General features: G+C 43.8%; 1 protein-coding gene across 17 annotated transcripts in view; it reads left to right on the top strand.

Moving 5' to 3' along the window:
- The window catches only part of SLC4A8 (solute carrier family 4 member 8), a 112,304-nt gene that overhangs the window by 55,335 nt on the left and 40,367 nt on the right, over positions 1-16,602 (top strand). For all 17 annotated transcript variants that reach the window (XM_070789076.1, XM_070789083.1, XM_070789084.1 and 14 more), the window contains 9 exons: positions 3,945-4,091; positions 4,913-5,048; positions 6,447-6,607; positions 9,155-9,343; positions 10,852-10,943; positions 11,933-12,090; positions 13,288-13,375; positions 14,303-14,449; positions 15,560-15,660. In XM_070789076.1, coding sequence (XP_070645177.1) covers positions 3,974-4,091; positions 4,913-5,048; positions 6,447-6,607; positions 9,155-9,343; positions 10,852-10,943; positions 11,933-12,090; positions 13,288-13,375; positions 14,303-14,449; positions 15,560-15,660 — 1,190 coding nt within the window. In that variant the 5' untranslated portion in view covers positions 3,945-3,973. The remainder of the gene's footprint in view (positions 1-3,944; positions 4,092-4,912; positions 5,049-6,446; positions 6,608-9,154; positions 9,344-10,851; positions 10,944-11,932; positions 12,091-13,287; positions 13,376-14,302; positions 14,450-15,559; positions 15,661-16,602) is intronic.

The raw sequence follows: 16,602 nt of genomic DNA, 5'->3' as shown, positions 1-16,602 counted from the left end.
TGTCATTTTTCCCTTGTTGCTTTTAATATTTTATCTTTGTTTTAAATTTTTGTCAGTTTTATTACTGTGTGTCTCAGGGACTCTTCTCTGTGCTTCCTGGACTTGGTTGACTTTTTCTTTCCCATTCAGGGAAGTTTTTAGCTATTACCTCTTCAGATATTTTATCGGGTCCTTTCTCCCCCTCTCTGCTCTTTCTGCATGCTAAGTCACTCAGTTGTGTCCAACTCTTTGTGACCTTATGGACTGTAGCCTACCAGGGTCTTCTATCCATGGGGTTCTCCAGGCAAGAATACTAGACTGGGTTGCCATGCCCTCCTCCAGGGGATCTTCCTGACCCAGGGACTGATCCCATGTCTCTTATGTCTCTTGCATTGGCAGGCATGTTCTTTACTACAGTACCACTGGGGAAGCCTGGGACCCCCATAATGTGGGACTTTTTTATTGGTCGATTGATTGATTTTTGGCTGTGCTGTGTGGGCTTTTCTCTGGTAGTGGCAACTAGAGGCTACTCTCTAGTTGCTGTGTGCAGGCTTCTCATTGCAGTGGCTTCTCTTTGCAGAGCATAGGCACAGGCTTTACTAGTTGCAGTTACTGGTCTCTTGAGCATGGGCTCAATAGTTGTGGCACATGGATCTAGTTGCTCTGAGGCATGCGAGATCTTCCTGACCTAGGATTGAAGCCATGTCCCCTGCATTGGTAGGCAGATTTTTTACCACTGAGCCACCAGGGAGGCCCTACCCTGGGACTTAGAGGAGCTTGCAGATGAGTAGTGGGAGAAAAACTGATAAATACCTAACTGTAATGCAATGCAGAAAATAAGTGCATAAGGGAATGCTAGCCAAGGACTTTGGGGATTTACAGGAAGGAGGCAGCACATCTGATCGAAGGGATCAGCAAAAATACCAAGAAGGAAGGTGCATTTGCAGTGAGTCTTAAAGGAGTGAGCCAAGTCAGTGTCTGGAAAGCACTGGCACATTTTTGAAATAGCAGTTTGGTTTAGGTGGAGACCAGTGTGAGGTGAGGGTAGGAGCATCAGCTGAGGCCATGAGAAGGAGACAGAGTCAAAACCAGGCTGTTCTGTTGTTGGGGTAGATGCAGAAGGTATACATCTCTAGACTTTTTCCCCAAGAACATTTATTCAGTGTGGGCACGTGTGGGATTTCCATTTTGATTTCTCTTGAGCTGATCACTCAGTTCTTTTAGAGAGCTTTCCCTTTCTTTCTCTACTGAATGTATAATTTGTTCTAGAGAAAGAAAAGACTAGAAAGGAGGCTGGGCTCCCTGCGTGCTAGAGCATGAGGGGTCCTGATTGTAGGAGTGAACCAGGATCAGAGCAGTGCTTCAGGAAGGCTTGTTTGTAGGATTGAATTGGTAGGGGAGACAGGAAGGAGGCCCCCGCTGTTCTCAATATGGGAGGAGAAAAGACTTGATCTAATCTGTGGATGATCATAATCTGTGGGAGGGAGCGCTGAAGGGCAAGGTGGAAATACAAGGTGACACTGAGGTTTCCAGCCTGGAAAGTTGAGAGAATGGTGATGCCATGGACAGAAAAATATAAGAAATGAGTATGAGCCTGATTTGAGATGGAGGACAGTGAGTTTGCCTTGGAACATGTTGACTTTCCAGAGATAAACATTTGGGGGTCATTTGTAGACAGAAACTTTGAAATCATGAGAGTAAATATCACTAAAAAGAGAGAAGAAAGGGGCAGAAACCTGGAGAACCATCCTTTGGTGGATTGTGGAAGGGCTGGAGAAGCAGTCAGAGGAGTCCAAGTGAGCCAGGGAAGGCAGTGGCACAGGTGTTGGGGGAGCCCAGACCACCAAGGGGAGGAAGTCATTAGGGATTGGGAGGATGTCTGGAGCCTGGTGGGCTCTCCAGGAAGTCTTTTGAATTGAGAGAGACATAATATGATAGACTTAGTGGTTTAGTGGACTTTAGTGTCCCTAATGAAGGCAGTCAGTGGAGAGCAGCCACATGCAGAGGCTATGGAGCAAGGAGATGGTGAGGAAAGGGAGCTAGATCAATAGACTATTCTTGAATGTGACCTGATGGAGGGACTTGGAAGAGTAGCACTTCACTAGGAACATTTCTTTTTTAAATTTATTTTTAAAACTTTATTTTTATTGAATGAAAGAATCTTTAAATTCTATAATGCTTTACAGTTTTCAAAACATTCACACACATGATTTCATATAATCCCATAATAACCCCTTTTCCCCCTACTCCTATATTGCTTCCCTCCCGCCACTCCCACTGGTAACTACTAGTTTGTTATTTATATCTGTGAGTCTGCTTCTTTTTTTTGTTTTATTCACTAGTTTGTTGTAGTTTTTAGACTCCACATAGAAGTATTGTACAGTATTTGTCTTTCTCTGACATATTTCACTTTGCATAATGCTTTCCAAGTTCATCCATGTTGCTGCAAATGGCAAAATGCCATTCTTTTTTATGGCTGAGTATTATTCCATTGTATGTATATACACCATGTCTTCTTTATCCATTCATCATATGATGGACACTTAGGTTGCTTCCATACCTTGATAATTATAAATAACGCTGCTACGATCATTAGGACATATGTTTCTTTTCAAATGAATGTTTTGTGGGTTTTTTTAAAAATATATATATCCAGGAGTAGAATTGTTGGATCATATGGTGGCAGGAACATTTCTTTATTAGGTAAGAGAGACTTGAGAAGCCCAGGGAAGGGATGGATGGAAAGGAGAGAGTGAGGATAACTGATGGAGTGCGACCCAGCAGGATGGGAGGTGATACTCATTAGCCTGTAAGGAGGGGGAACTGGGGGAGGAAAGTGAGCCAGGCTGAGAAGATGGGAGTTCACAGGACAGAACCTGTCTTTTCAGTACTGCATGAAGTGAGGTTACCTGCTCAGAGGGAGGAAGTGTGGGTAAGCTTGTGGATATGAAGACGGTGACAAAAGCTCCTGTGCTGGAAGATGTGCAGAGGCAGCCCGAGATCAAGAGTCAAGCAGCAGAAACTGGGCAGAGACGGGGCAAGGTCACAGCTCTGTGTGTCAGGGGTAGCATCTTTACAGTTGCTGATTCTGAGCCCCAGGCTGGGCAGGAAGGCCAGGGAAATCAGGTGGAGGTGAGACAGGCCTGGAAGTCAGGAACAAAACATAAGGTTTATGGATGGGATGAGAGAGTAAAAAGGAGGAACTAGAGAGGAATGCTGTGGGATCACTTATTATCCTGTATTCCTCTCTCTTTATAAAATATGTAATATCTCTCCTTTATGCTCCCAGTCTTATACCCCTTATAATTTGTAACTAGCCTCTCACTGCTATTCTAGATGGTGTAATCTACAGTGCAGAAAAAATAAAATGGAAACTGATCCTAGAATGTACTGGCTGCTAAAATTGATTCCAGGCATTGTGTTAAGCATATTACATACATTATCTTATTTACTGCTCACAAAAATTCTCTGAGTTTAAAGAATAAGCTTTCAATATTCCTTGTTAAAGACAGTCACAGAGAGATTAGATAATTTGTTCAGGGTCAGATGGCAAGAGAATGGTGAAATCAAGTTTTGGACCCAGGCAGGTTGACTTGAGCACTTAACCACTTTCCCAAATGGCCTCTGTGCCAAGACTTGCTGTAGGTGTCCTGGTGTGACCATATCACGTTTTATCAATTGCTCAAATTGTCTTGTAGTGGCAACTACTAGCTTTTGTTTTTGTCCCTATAGTTTGCAAATCATGTTCACACACATAATTTTCTTAGATCTTCACAACCCTCCTGTGATGTTTGCAGCCACGAACAGGATGGAAATCTTCAACTTGCCCATCTCTACAGAAATCAGTCCTGGAGGTCTTTTTGTCATTACAGAGTTGTGACTTTTTCTTCTTCCTCCCCCTCTTAAATACACTAACCTCCTTTTCTTAAAGGAGTTCTCTCTTCAGACCTTCTGCTTCTTTTCAGGCCATAGGACCCTGTACGTGGGGGTCCGGATGCCACTGGGCCGGCAAAGCCATCGGCACCACCGAACGCACGGTCAGAAGCACCGGAGACGAATGCGGGGCAAGGGAGCCAGCCAGGGGGAGGAAGGCCCAGAGGCCCTGGCCCACGGTAACACCTCGGGAGGGCGGGCGGGTGGGCGTCCATAGCTGGGAGTCCCCCGAGACTGAGGGCATGTGGGACGGACATCCAGCAGGTAGTGGTTTTCATTCTCTAGGCTTTCCAGCTTGCTTCAAAGAAGAAGAAATGCCTCTGAGAATCAAAAGTATCTGCCTGAAAACTTCACTGTTCAGGCCCCCAAATCAATACCCTAGAAGGTGAAATCGTTTGCTAGAGAATTAGCTATTCCTTTTGATCAAATTAATCAGATTTCTAGTTTCTTATGGGTTTTCTTCAAGTGGTCTTACTTAATTTTTTTCTTTTCATGAAACTGCTTCCAAAGAATGAAAGTGGAAGTTGCTGAGTCATGTCCGACTCTTTGCAACCCCATGGACTATACAGTCCATGGAATTCTCCAGGCCAGAATACTGGAGTGGATAGCCTTTCCCTTTTACAGGGGATCTTCCCAACCCAGAGATGAAACCCAGGTCTCCTGCATTGCAGGCAGATTCTTTACCCGCTGAGCCACCAAGAATACTGGAATGGGTAGCCTGTCCCTTTTCCGGGGAAACTTCCTGACCCAGGAATTGAATGAAGGGCTCCTGTATTGCAGGAGGATTCTTTACGAACTGGCTGTCAGGAAAACTCCAAAGAATAGGTTTTTTTTTTTTTTTTAATTCTGGGAATAAAGAAATCTTTTTGATCTGAATGCAGGATTGCCTTTATGTGTTTCACAAGCTGGAAGCCCCCCAGGTGCACTGAGTGTGGTAGGATGCTATTTCTGTCCCAAGTGGAGGTTGGGAGCAGACCTTTCTCTGTGGCTGCTTTTCCAGACACACCATCTCAGCGTGTTCAGTTCATTCTTGGCACTGAGGAGGATGAAGAACATGTGCCTCATGACCTCTTCACAGAGCTGGATGAGATCTGTCTGAAAGAGGGAGAAGATGCTGAGTGGAAGGAGACAGCCAGGTGAGGCCCTGAGTAGCCTGGGTCAAGGTTTGCTGGGGTAGGCAAATGTGTACGTTTCCATGAGTGACAGGTCTGCCTGCCTTTTATTTCTTCATGGGAGACGTGATGACTGAACATGGGCACTGACGTTCTAGGGTCTTGCATGGGAAGTCTTGATGTTGGCCTCTTTGTCGTGTCTGTGGTAACACCTGTTCCAGTTGACCTTGAGCTGGGGATTGGTGACAGAAACATGGAACAGGGGGTCCTCTCTCACTTGTTCCTGGGCTCTTTATATTGTATGTCTGACTTGGAAGATGCCTGAGGGGGCCACCTTGGCCTAAACCTAGCCCAACAGACATAGCCTTTTCCTATGGGTGAGCCATAGCATCATTTTTTTTTTTAATTCTTTACTTTATTTGGCTGTGCCAGGTCTTAGTTGCACCATGGGAGCTTTTAGTTGCAGCACATAGGAACTAGTTCCCCAAACAGGGATCAAACCCAGGCTGCCTGCATTAGGAGCATGAAGTCTTAGCCTCTGGACCATCAGGGAAATCCCAATCATTTGAGGTTTAATTCACTGGAGATTGCGTAATTTTTGAGACATCCTATGGGACAATCCAACTTCATAGAGACCTCGGGGTAATATCCAGCCTGATGGTAGGCTTCCCTTGATTAGAGAGTGAATATGCTTGTCTAAGGCTCATACCCAAGAATAACTCTCAGATGAACCAAGCCCATGTCTAGGGTTCCTCTAGTAACTGACAAGTGAGCCTTCTGGGTGATACAAAGCCAGCGTGCCTGAGCCTCAGGGAAGAAGATGAGGGATAACCAGCAAACCATGGCTCAATGTCTCACTGAAACAGTTCTTCCTGGATGTCTGATGTGTTCAATGAATAGAGAGGATTAAACAAACCAATTAACCTCATACCAAACAAGAAGGCAATTAGCCTTAACATCCTGTCTTTGCAGACTTCTGAAGGTCACACAGACTTTTTAACAAAGAAAAATATGATCATTTTATTAATGTGATTTGTCAGTGTATCCAAATGATATAGATTAGATCTATTTTTTTAGTTGTACAAGTAATGCATGCTCACTGTACAAAATGAGAAAATAAGGATAAGCAAAAAGAAAATAAAAATTAATACCCCAGGGATAATGAATATAACATTTGGTGTCTTATATATGTATGTGTTGTATTTTAAGATTTTCCTTTCATAAAAATGGAATCAAGCTATACTCAATTTTGCAGTGGTTTGTAACCTACTTATTTCACTTGCCAATGCATGCTGAACATATAGATTCGATTACAGGGTTCAGTGTGATTATTCAGGTACCTTTCTTTGTGACCTACATTAAAAATCCTCTCCTGAAAATTCTTCATTTTCTGTTTTTGGCATCTCTTTGTCATGCTTTCAGGTGGCTGAAGTTTGAAGAAGATGTCGAGGATGGGGGAGAACGATGGAGCAAGCCTTATGTGGCAACCCTTTCACTGCACAGTCTCTTTGAGTTAAGAAGCTGTCTTATTAATGGGACGGTCCTTCTGGATATGCGTGCAAATAGCATAGAAGAAATCTCAGGTAAGATTAGGGGAGAGAAAGCAGAGGATCGTTTGTGGTGTGATGTGGAGGAAAGAAAGAAGAATGTGGCTGTTTGTGCTTGGGCAAGTCACTTACCTTCCTGACCTCAGCACCTTCAGCTCTGGGATGGATTTCTTCCCTGCCTATTCCACAGGCTTGTTCTGGGATGCAAATGACATGGAGTGTGGTTTTCCATTTGCCTGTTTGTTTAGCAAATATTATTTTCTATCTATGCTTGATTATGTACTAGGCACAGGATACGATACAGTTTCTACCCTCAAGGAGCTCACCTTCTAGTGGGGAAAATGTGTGTGTGTGTTATTCTCTCAGTCGTGTCCAACTCTTTGCAACCCCATGGACTGTAGCCCACCAGGCTCCTGTGTACATGGAATTCTCCAGGCAAGAATACTGGAGTGGGTTGCCATTTCCTTCTCCGGGGGGTCTTCCCAACCCAGGGACTGAACCCACGTCTCCTGCATCGCAGGCAGATTCTTTACCGTCTGAGTAAAGATGAAGCTTTTACTCAGGGAAGTAAAGTAAAGTAAAGGGCTTTCCTTTATCAGGGAAGCCCCAGTGAGGACAATAGCCATAGGGCAATTAAAATAAGTGCAACAACCAAGCTCTGGTTTGGTAATAAGTGTGACTGGGAGCTCTGCAGAGAAAAGTGAAAGAAAGATTTTTCAATATGGCAACTAGGAAAAACATGTATGAAATTGAGCCAAAGGACTCCCCACTTCTTCAGCATGATGTAAAGGGGAGATACCTGATGGAGTTTCCTAGTACAGGAGAGTATAAGTCATTGTGTTTGGGGAATGGAGTTTGAGAAACACCTGGGTGCATGTAAGGCTTTTCCTCGGCTTGGCTCTGTTTGGTTGGACAGATTTTTAAGTTTCTTCCAGCTTTTCTTCATTACAAGTATCCAAGTAATTCTGCCTGTCTGGGATCACATAGGGACCTGAGGAGAGGTCTTACCGATGGGATCTTGTGTTAGCACCTTAGTTACATCTGTGAAGACTCTCTTTACAAATGAGATCATGCTCATGGGTTCTGGGGAGTTAGTATATAGTACACAGCATCTTTTGAAGGGGCGCCATTCAACCCACAACAAAAGAAGAGAGGAGTTCAGTTCATCAGTGTCGGATGCTGCAGAGAGGTCCGATGAAGTAAGAACTGGAAGCATCCACCAGATTTAGCAACTGGAAGGTTGTTGATGATTTTATCAAAAGCGGTTTCATTGAGGCAGCCACATTGCAGCAGGTGAGAAATTTTTCTTTTGAGAAGAAATAGAGAGCAAGTGCATGTGCGAGAAAGGGAAGGCAACAGATAAAGGGAGACCAGGGATGGATGTTCTTCTGTTTTTTCTTTCCCAAGATGAAGTATCCTTAAGCATGTTTATATTGTGGGACAAGGAGAACCAATCAATCTAAAAGTTAAAGAGAGAGAAGCTTGGATCTTTGGCTTGAGTATTTGAAATAGATTTTCTTTTATTTATTGCTTCTAACACTTGGATAGTCATGGATGGAGCTGGAGTTGAGAATAGGTTGGAGTTTGAGAGAGGCGGTGGCAGGGGGGTGGATATGTAGGGTTTAAGTAAAATAGCTATGGTTCTTCACGTTAGGAACCTGAGGTATTCATGTTAGTGATAAGGGTGGGTAAATGGTCTCACTTGTAGTGAATCAGCACTTTATATATCTTATTAATTTTTCACAACTATCTTCTAAGGATCATATTCACTTCATGTTACAGATGAGGAAACTGAGGTACAGAGAGGTTATCACACAGAAAGTGGTAGAAGAGGGTGGGAGAGATGTGGACGTTTAGCTCTAGAATACATGCTGTTGACTTCTATGCCAGCTGCCTTTCAGCAGCAGGTGTGGGGATTTTCTCCCCCTCAGTTCTGCTGGACTTGGCAGGTCAAGATTGATGCTTGGTATTAATTGTCTTGAGGGCTTAATTAAGAACAAATTAATTATTTTTATGGATTCTACCTTCAGTCACGTGGCCTTCTACAGTTATAGTTTCTCTTGACAATCACAGCAATGTTAAAATCTCAGAGGAAGAGAACCTAGAGGAACTTTGGCAAATGATAGAACAGAATGGCAATCATGTGGACATTTGAGTCAGACAGTCTGGGATTTGAATCCAATCTCTGCAACTCACTAGATGTGAGGTCATGGGGATTTTGTAATTTTGGGGCCTCAGTTTCCTGATCTGTAAAAATTATTATAATACCACCTACTTTTCAGAGGTTTTATAAGGATCAGATTAGATCATTATGTAATAAGTTCAGAATGTAGTTCCTGGCACATGTTAAGTGCTCAATAGTTTCCATTTATAAAAGTAATGATTTGTTACATGAATAACATGTAAAGTGTCACAGCTGCTATCAGCAGTTAGCTCTTTCAGGCACTGATACAGAGACTGTAACCTCAGTGACCCTGGTAGAACTGCTTCCTCCTACTCCGTGTCCCTCACCTCACCTGACCTTGCCTTCTTTGGAATCACTGACCATCAGTTTGAGTGTTCATGTTAGCACCTGCCTTCCAGACCTGATCCTGGACCAGCAGGAGCTGTTCAGTGACCTGAATGACAGCATGAGGGTTAAAGTCCGGGAAGCCCTTCTCAAAAAGCATCATCATCAGAATGAAAAGAAGAGAAATAACCTCATCCCCATTGTTCGCTCCTTTGCTGAGGTTGGCAAGAAGCAGTCTGATCCACATTCAATGGATAAACATGGTAAGATTATTAGGAGTAACTGCTTTCTGTTTAGATTAATAAGACATTTAGGCACTAGTTGGAGATGCTGAGTTACTAGAGGGTAGGAACAGCATTTCTCTAATATGCTTTCATGCTCACTTAGACACAGTCCTTTTTGAGGATCAGCAAGATGGGTGGCTGGGACTGGCGACCATCATCTCTTGTGGCACTAAGGATGCATGCCTCAGATACATTTCAGTGGACCTCAGGGGAAAGGTTTGTGCCCCAGAATGGCCTCAGAACTGATGTGACTTGGGGAGTGTAGGGAAAGGTCAAATTAGCCAAGATGGCCTGGTCAGGCTCTCTCACCCCATGCCCTCTTACTCTTGCCCCACATTTTATAATAATGATTCTATATCAGCTGAGATCACTTATAGCAATGTAGTTGCACATTCTGAGATACTCAATTGCCTGCAGCCTACTTTTGTTCTGTAAGCGTATATAAGCTTCACTTGGCATGCCAGAGAGAGAGAGAGAGTTGGCTGTGCTGCTGGGGGGCTATGTATGGCTGCATTATGGTGGTGAGGCTGCGTTAAGGCTGTGTCTGCTGGGTCAACCACGAGAGGAGAGAATATAGCATGTCCACTGCTATGGCTGCTGTGCCATTCAGGAGAGAATAAATGTGTTTGCAGTTCCTATGACTCCTTGAGTTTTCTTCCAGTTTTCCTGCTCGCACCTTGCCTGCCCTGGGCTCAACGAAGAGTGTACACAGTGAGATACAGCAAGACAGTTGGTGGAGTCAGCAGGATCAGCGAGACAGGGAGATATCCACACTGGGGAAAATTTGGCTGCAGAGAAGGTCAACTGGAGCTTTTTAGAAGTAAACAAATGTCTTAGATTAGGGAGGCAAAATGCAGTAGTGTAGACTCCTGAGTCAGATTTCCAGGCTTGAGATTCTGGCTTCACCTCTTGCAAAGATTTTGGACAACTTCCTAAACCTCTTTAAGCCCACTTTGTAGAGTAAGGATAATGATAAGATCCACTCCACCAGTCTGTTGTGAGGTTTCAATAAGTTAATCCGTGTAAAGCCCTGAGCCAGGTGTGTGGTGGGTTGTAAACATCTGGTGAATTTCAGCTGCTGAATGCTTTCCGTTTCTGTGGCCAGGCTGGGGGTCTCCTTGTCCCCACATTTACCGAAACACAATGTATAGGAGATATGTCTGGGGATCCATGTATTTGAAAAGTTCTCCATAGGAATTTATGGTGTGCACTCCTGGTTGAGGATTACTGCCTTTAATAAAGGAAGAAAAGAACATTACAAATGGTTCAGGAAGAGAGCTCCAGGTTAGTAAGATCTCTGTGCCCCCTTTACTGCTAGCTGGTAGGTAAGGAGACAGGTATGTGTGGGTCTTCGCTTCCTAGTCACCTGAACCTCTTCTCTCTGTGGGCTTTGCAGGAGAGAGCCATGACCAGCCGACAATGGATGGGGTACGTCAAAGAGGGAAAGGGCAAGACTCAAGAATTCTGTTTGATTTTTCTCCAAATAGGTCAAACTGTGTCTCCTCAGTCCATTCCAACCACAAGTCTTGAAGTAAAGAATGGAGTGAATTGTGAACACAGTCCAGTGGATTTAAGCAAGGTGAGCAGAGATGTGGAAGTTGGCTCAGAGGCCTAAGCATATCTCTTGTGGAGCCCAGAGTCCTGTTGCTGGAAGCTGGGTAAGCTTTGGCATTTCAATATCCTTTCTCCAGGACCAGAGCCCCTTCTGCAGAAAAGGAGGCCCATCTGCTCATGTCTTCCTCCTTCTCCATCCCAGAGAGGGCTGACTCATCAGTTCCCCCCCACCCCCCGACCCTATTCGACCTGCTGAAACTCACTAGCCACTGATAAACTGCCCTGATGCACACCTCCTGCTGTTTCAAAATGATTTTCTGATACCTGCTCTCTAGGAGCATCTTCTTACCTCCAAGGTTTTATTTTTCAATTATTCTTATTTATTTACCTCCAAGCGTTTTGTGAAAACAATATTTTTGCTACTATCTCACAACTACTTTGTGGTTAAACTCTTCTTGGTGACTGTGACTTTGGTGTCTGAGGCCTCTCCCACAGGATCCGGGTCCCCCTGCAGCTCTTGGCTCAATCCTTGATCTCCCGGCTGCCGGCCTTTCCTTGCTCTGGTCTCTCCCTGACACTGTCTTTCCAAAACACAGATAGTATTATGTCACTTCTCAGCTCATGAGGCTCCCCGAAACCTCAGACAAAGCATTCAGGTATTTTAAAATGGAAACAATTTGACCTGGAGTTTCAAAAAAATTTTCTTTGAGGTTGCATGGCATAATGGAATTCAAATCAGCACCCTAGATTTAAATTCTCTCTCTTAGAAACTCTGTTGTCATGGGCAAGTCAACTTCATCTCTCTGGGTCTTGGTGACTTCATTTTTTTAAATAAAAAATGAGTCTGATTGGCCAATCTTATCCACCATACAGAGTTATTTTAAGGATTAAGTGAAGTAGTATGAGAAAAATATGTTAAATCATAAAATGATGCATGAATGTAATGTTGTGAGGAGGGTGATGGATATGTGAGGTGATGGCTCCCACACTGTCGGGGTGCTTTTAAATTTTCAGGTGGACCTTCATTTTATGAAGAAGATTCCCACTGGGGCAGAGGCCTCGAATGTCCTGGTTGGAGAGGTGGACTCTCTGGACCGCCCCATTGTCGCCTTTGTGAGGCTGTCTCCAGCTGTCCTTCTCTCAGGCCTGACAGAAGTGCCCATCCCAACAAGGTAAAGATGAGGACCACAAAGCACACTGCCTTCTGCCTGATGCACAGGTTTATATGAGCTCTAGTGGAAGAAACCCGGAGACAGCAATGGCACCCCACTCCAGTACTCTTGCCTGGAAAATCCCATGGACGGAGGAGCCTGGTAGGCTGCAGTCCATGGGGTCGTTAAGAGTCGGACACGACTGAATAACTTCACTTTCACTTTTCACTTTCATGCATTAGAAAAGGAAATGGCAACCCACTCCAGTATTCTTGCCTGGAGAATCCCAGGGACGGGGGAGCCTGATGGGCTGCTGTCTATGGGGTCGCACAGAGTCGGACATGACTGAAGCGATTTAGCAGCAGCAGCAGCAGTGGAAGAAACCAGCTAATGCCAAAATATAGGATTAATTAATTTGGGGATTGCTGTTTAAAATTCAACAATGATCTCAGAAAACTGGGGTATATTTGATTAACCTCTGTGCAGAAGAATTGTAAGACTTTTAAGGCTGTGACTGTGCAGTTTCTGTGACGTGGGAAATTGAGACTCAAAGAGCATTCCGAAGACATAGCAAGGACCACTGACCTGGGATAGGGAGACTGTCTTGATCTCCCTGTTCTGCAGAACTTTATCCCAGGGAGACATCTCTAAGCAAAGTATTGATGTCTCTTTCCATAGTTCTGGCAGGATTTGTATGGTTTGCAAATATGTCCGTATTTGTTCCAAAGCCTATTCATGCACTCCAGAGGTGATGATAGGTGATTCAGAGTCCCGTTAATAATGGAATATTCAGATGTCCAGGACACAATTTAGACTCCTCTGCCGGGCTTGATCATTTCAATTGCCTTATCCTTCTCCTCTCCCCATCATTTTCTTATTAGAGCCATGAATGAGATACAGATAATCTTGAATTTGCCATGTTTTGAAAAAATATCCTTTCTAGAGCAAGGAATTACGGCTATGGAAACCCTGAGAATTCTAACCACTTTATTGAATGGAGTCGTACAGATAGCTTCCAATGACTATAGGAGAGCTATTAGGTCAAGGCTACTCAGATTGCTCCATCATTAGTTTGCTTCCTTTTTTTGAAGTTACTATGATAAATTCTGTTTGATAGAAAAGAGAAATGTTATGTTGTTTGGAGAAGAAATTTCCTTATATTTCCTTACATAATTTCCTTTTCCTTACATAATTTCATCTTTTTTTGTGTGTTGCCAGGTTTTTGTTTATCCTATTGGGTCCAGTAGGGAAAGGTCAGCAGTATCATGAGATTGGCAGATCCATGGCCACCATCATGACAGATGAGGTATGCACACCACTTCTGCTTTTCATGTGTTCATCTCATAAATATTTATTGAGTGTTTACTCTGTGCCAGGCATTGTGCTAGTTGTTGGGGGTATAATAATTATTGCTGAGAAGCAATGCAGGTCATGTTTTTGAGGATCAAGGCCTCTTGGATTTTTCTTCCTCTGTCATCTCTCCCTTTTGGAATAATCAAGGATGCAGAGAAATCTTTTTCTGGGAAAACTATTGCCAAGTAGGATACCAAGTGGGAAAGATATTAAGGCTGACTTAACTTTCTAGAGAAAATAGTTAATGAAGTATACCCAAGCTATTTACATAAAGAAACCTCACTCCCATTTCACGTAAATGAGCTGTAAATGAGACCAGCTCGTCAGGGGGATGCTCTTGGGCATTGTCATGTGAATGTGCTAGGGTTACTAGACATTTCGGCTGCCCCTGCTGCATCCCTGGTGAGGACTGTGCTGCTCAGGTTAGTTGCAGAGTAGGGCCTTGAAAAGACATATGTCTTAGAGGCAAAGGGAGATGGGGCTGTGTTTTATCAGCTGTCTTTGGTTGGAAGACATATTTCATGGAGGACCTTTATTAGTAATTCCATCCGTTTTTTCTACCCATCATGATCAGGAAAATTCCTCATGTATCTTGGCTTTTGTTCCATTCTTTGAGGAGATAACAGAATTACAAAACTTTAGAGTCATGTCTTATCTCTTTCTACACTAATAGACATATATTTAGTTTTTTTTGACTCATCTTTAGATTCATTTTTAAAACTCTTTTATCCCTGTACTTCAAGTGCTAAACTTATCTACATTTCAGAGCCCCTAGACAAAGATAAAAACCAAGAGGTTTTATCCATCTTTTACCATATCCATTGGTTATTGTTTAAGTCAAGTGACTTTCAGCTTTCCTGAGGATTTTTTCTTCTCTTAGATTTTTCATGATGTGGCTTATAAGGCAAAAGAACGAGATGACCTCCTGGCAGGGATTGATGAGTTCCTAGACCAGGTGACGGTGCTTCCTCCAGGGGAGTGGGACCCCTCCATTCGAATTGAGCCACCCAAAAATGTCCCTTCCCAGGTAATGTATGCACATGAGCCAGTGGTGGCTTAGTGTCACTTACTGAGGGCCCACCATGGACACAGCAAAGACCATGTTGGTTATGCTAAGTAAACTGAGATGTGGTTCTATTGCAGGGTGCCTAGAATGTCAGAAGAGTAATAAAATATGAATATGCAGTAACATCGATTGGCCAGGATTACCCTGGGATGAATTTTAAGCCAACTTTTGGAGGATTGGTGTGAAATGGCAGAGAGGAGAGGAGGGGGCATTTCTTGGGAGTCTATTAAGAATGAAGCCACTAAATGAGAAGAGCTCAGTGCATAGAGCGGAGAAGGCAATGGCACCCCACTCCAGTACCCTTGCCTGGAAAATCCCATGGATGGAGGAGCCTGGTAGGCTGCAGTCCATGGGGTCGTTAAGAGTCTGACACGACTGAGTGACTTCACTTTCACTTTTCACTTTCCTGCATTGGAGAAGGAAATGGCAACCCACTCCAGTGTTCTTGCCTGGAGAATCCCAGGGACGGGGGAGCCTGGTGGGCTGCCGTCTATGGGGTCGCACAGAGTCGGACACGACTGAAGTGGCTTAGCAGCTGCAGCAGCAGTGCATAGGGAGTGCAAATGGAGTTCCCCATACTTTTTTTTTGAGAGGTTAAAGATGGAAGAAAACTTCTACAGTACACTGGTCCCTGGGCCAGGTGTTTTACATATGCTAATTAAATCTCTCAGCAACATCTCCAAGTAGGTGTTGTTATTTTTTATTTAACAAATGAGGAATAAAAGTACTATCTTCAAGACAGATTTGCGACTTGAACTCAGGTCATATCTGATGCCAAAGCCTTCACGTTTCTGTTTCTGGACAAGACAGAGGAGTCAGGTACCAGTGGAGAGGAAGAGAAATTATTTGTTGTCTTTTGTGTTTTTCAGAAAAGTCAATAAACTGTCCCAAATCAGTAAATGCATCTGAAAGCTATAAGAAACACTTGGGTATTTTGGGGGCTGCTTTTGGATTCTCTCATGCTACCCTGACCCCCGCCATCTCCCACCCTCCCACCCCGCCTACCTCCACCATAGCAGGAAAGACAGAATAGGTGGTTGACTTTGCTAATGTGTGGTCCTCTGTTAAAAGGAGAAAAGGAAAATGCCTGGAGTTCCAAATGGGAACGTTTGCCACATAGAACCGGAGCCACATGGGGGCCACAGCGGGCCAGAGCTTCAGCGCACTGGGCGGTAAGTTCTGGAATATTTCACAGCTAATACTGCTTACTGGACAGAAGCTGTATAAAGAAATGAGTCATTTTTGCTTTCAGCCTTCTTCTCTATAGTATCTTTATTGGCTGGAAATTGGACCACTGACAATAAGTATTACAATTCTATTGAATACTATATCATTCATTCAAGTTCTCAAACCACCTACCATGTTCTGTCTCACCTCCTATCCTTCCCACACAGTGTTCCCCCTGATTTGAACATTCCTCCACCTCTTCATTTCCAGGCTAACTGCTTCTTGTCCTTTGATTCAGCTTAGGCGTCCCTTTGGAGAGTCTTCCAAGACATTCTTTAGAGGAGGTTAGGTTATTCCTGCTGTGTGATATCACAGCTTGGAGCCCTGTCCCCTGCCCAGCTACTACCCTCAGCCCAGTCCCCTGTTATAGCCCTGGTCATCTTTTATTATTATTTCTTGATTTGATGTCTTTCCTGCCAGAAGGGTTTGCTCCCTAAGGGCGGGGACCCCATTATATTCCTAACACCCAGTTCAGTGCCCTGCATAGAGTGGATACCTAATTATTATCTGACGAATGACTATTAGAATGATGACTGTTCTTTAGCACGAGTGGACATGGCATGCGTAAATATTAAATGGTTATTTTAAGTTAAGACATGGATAAATATTAAATGGTTATTTTAAGTTGAGAAACCCCTTGGGGTAGGGAAATAAGTACTATTTTAGGTGTGTCTGAGAATAGGCAACTTACTCTTCTGGGCCCAGATTTTAAGGACAGATGTCCAATGAGGAGGTTCTCTGTGGTAGATGAGGAAAGAGGGTCCCCAGGCTGGGAAATTTTATATTCCAGGTAGGAAGGTAGTAAAAGAGAATGAGATTTGGGGTTGGAGTGGCATCCAGAAGGTGTCCCCCACATTGTGGGAGAAGGCTGGGACTATGGTTCTGGC

The sequence above is a fragment of the Bos indicus genome, chromosome 5, assembly GCF_029378745.1.
Source record: "Bos indicus isolate NIAB-ARS_2022 breed Sahiwal x Tharparkar chromosome 5, NIAB-ARS_B.indTharparkar_mat_pri_1.0, whole genome shotgun sequence".
Lineage (NCBI taxonomy): Eukaryota > Metazoa > Chordata > Mammalia > Artiodactyla > Bovidae > Bos > Bos indicus.
Note: the sequence above shows the minus strand (reverse complement) of the source record. Positions and strands in the feature narration are given on the sequence as shown.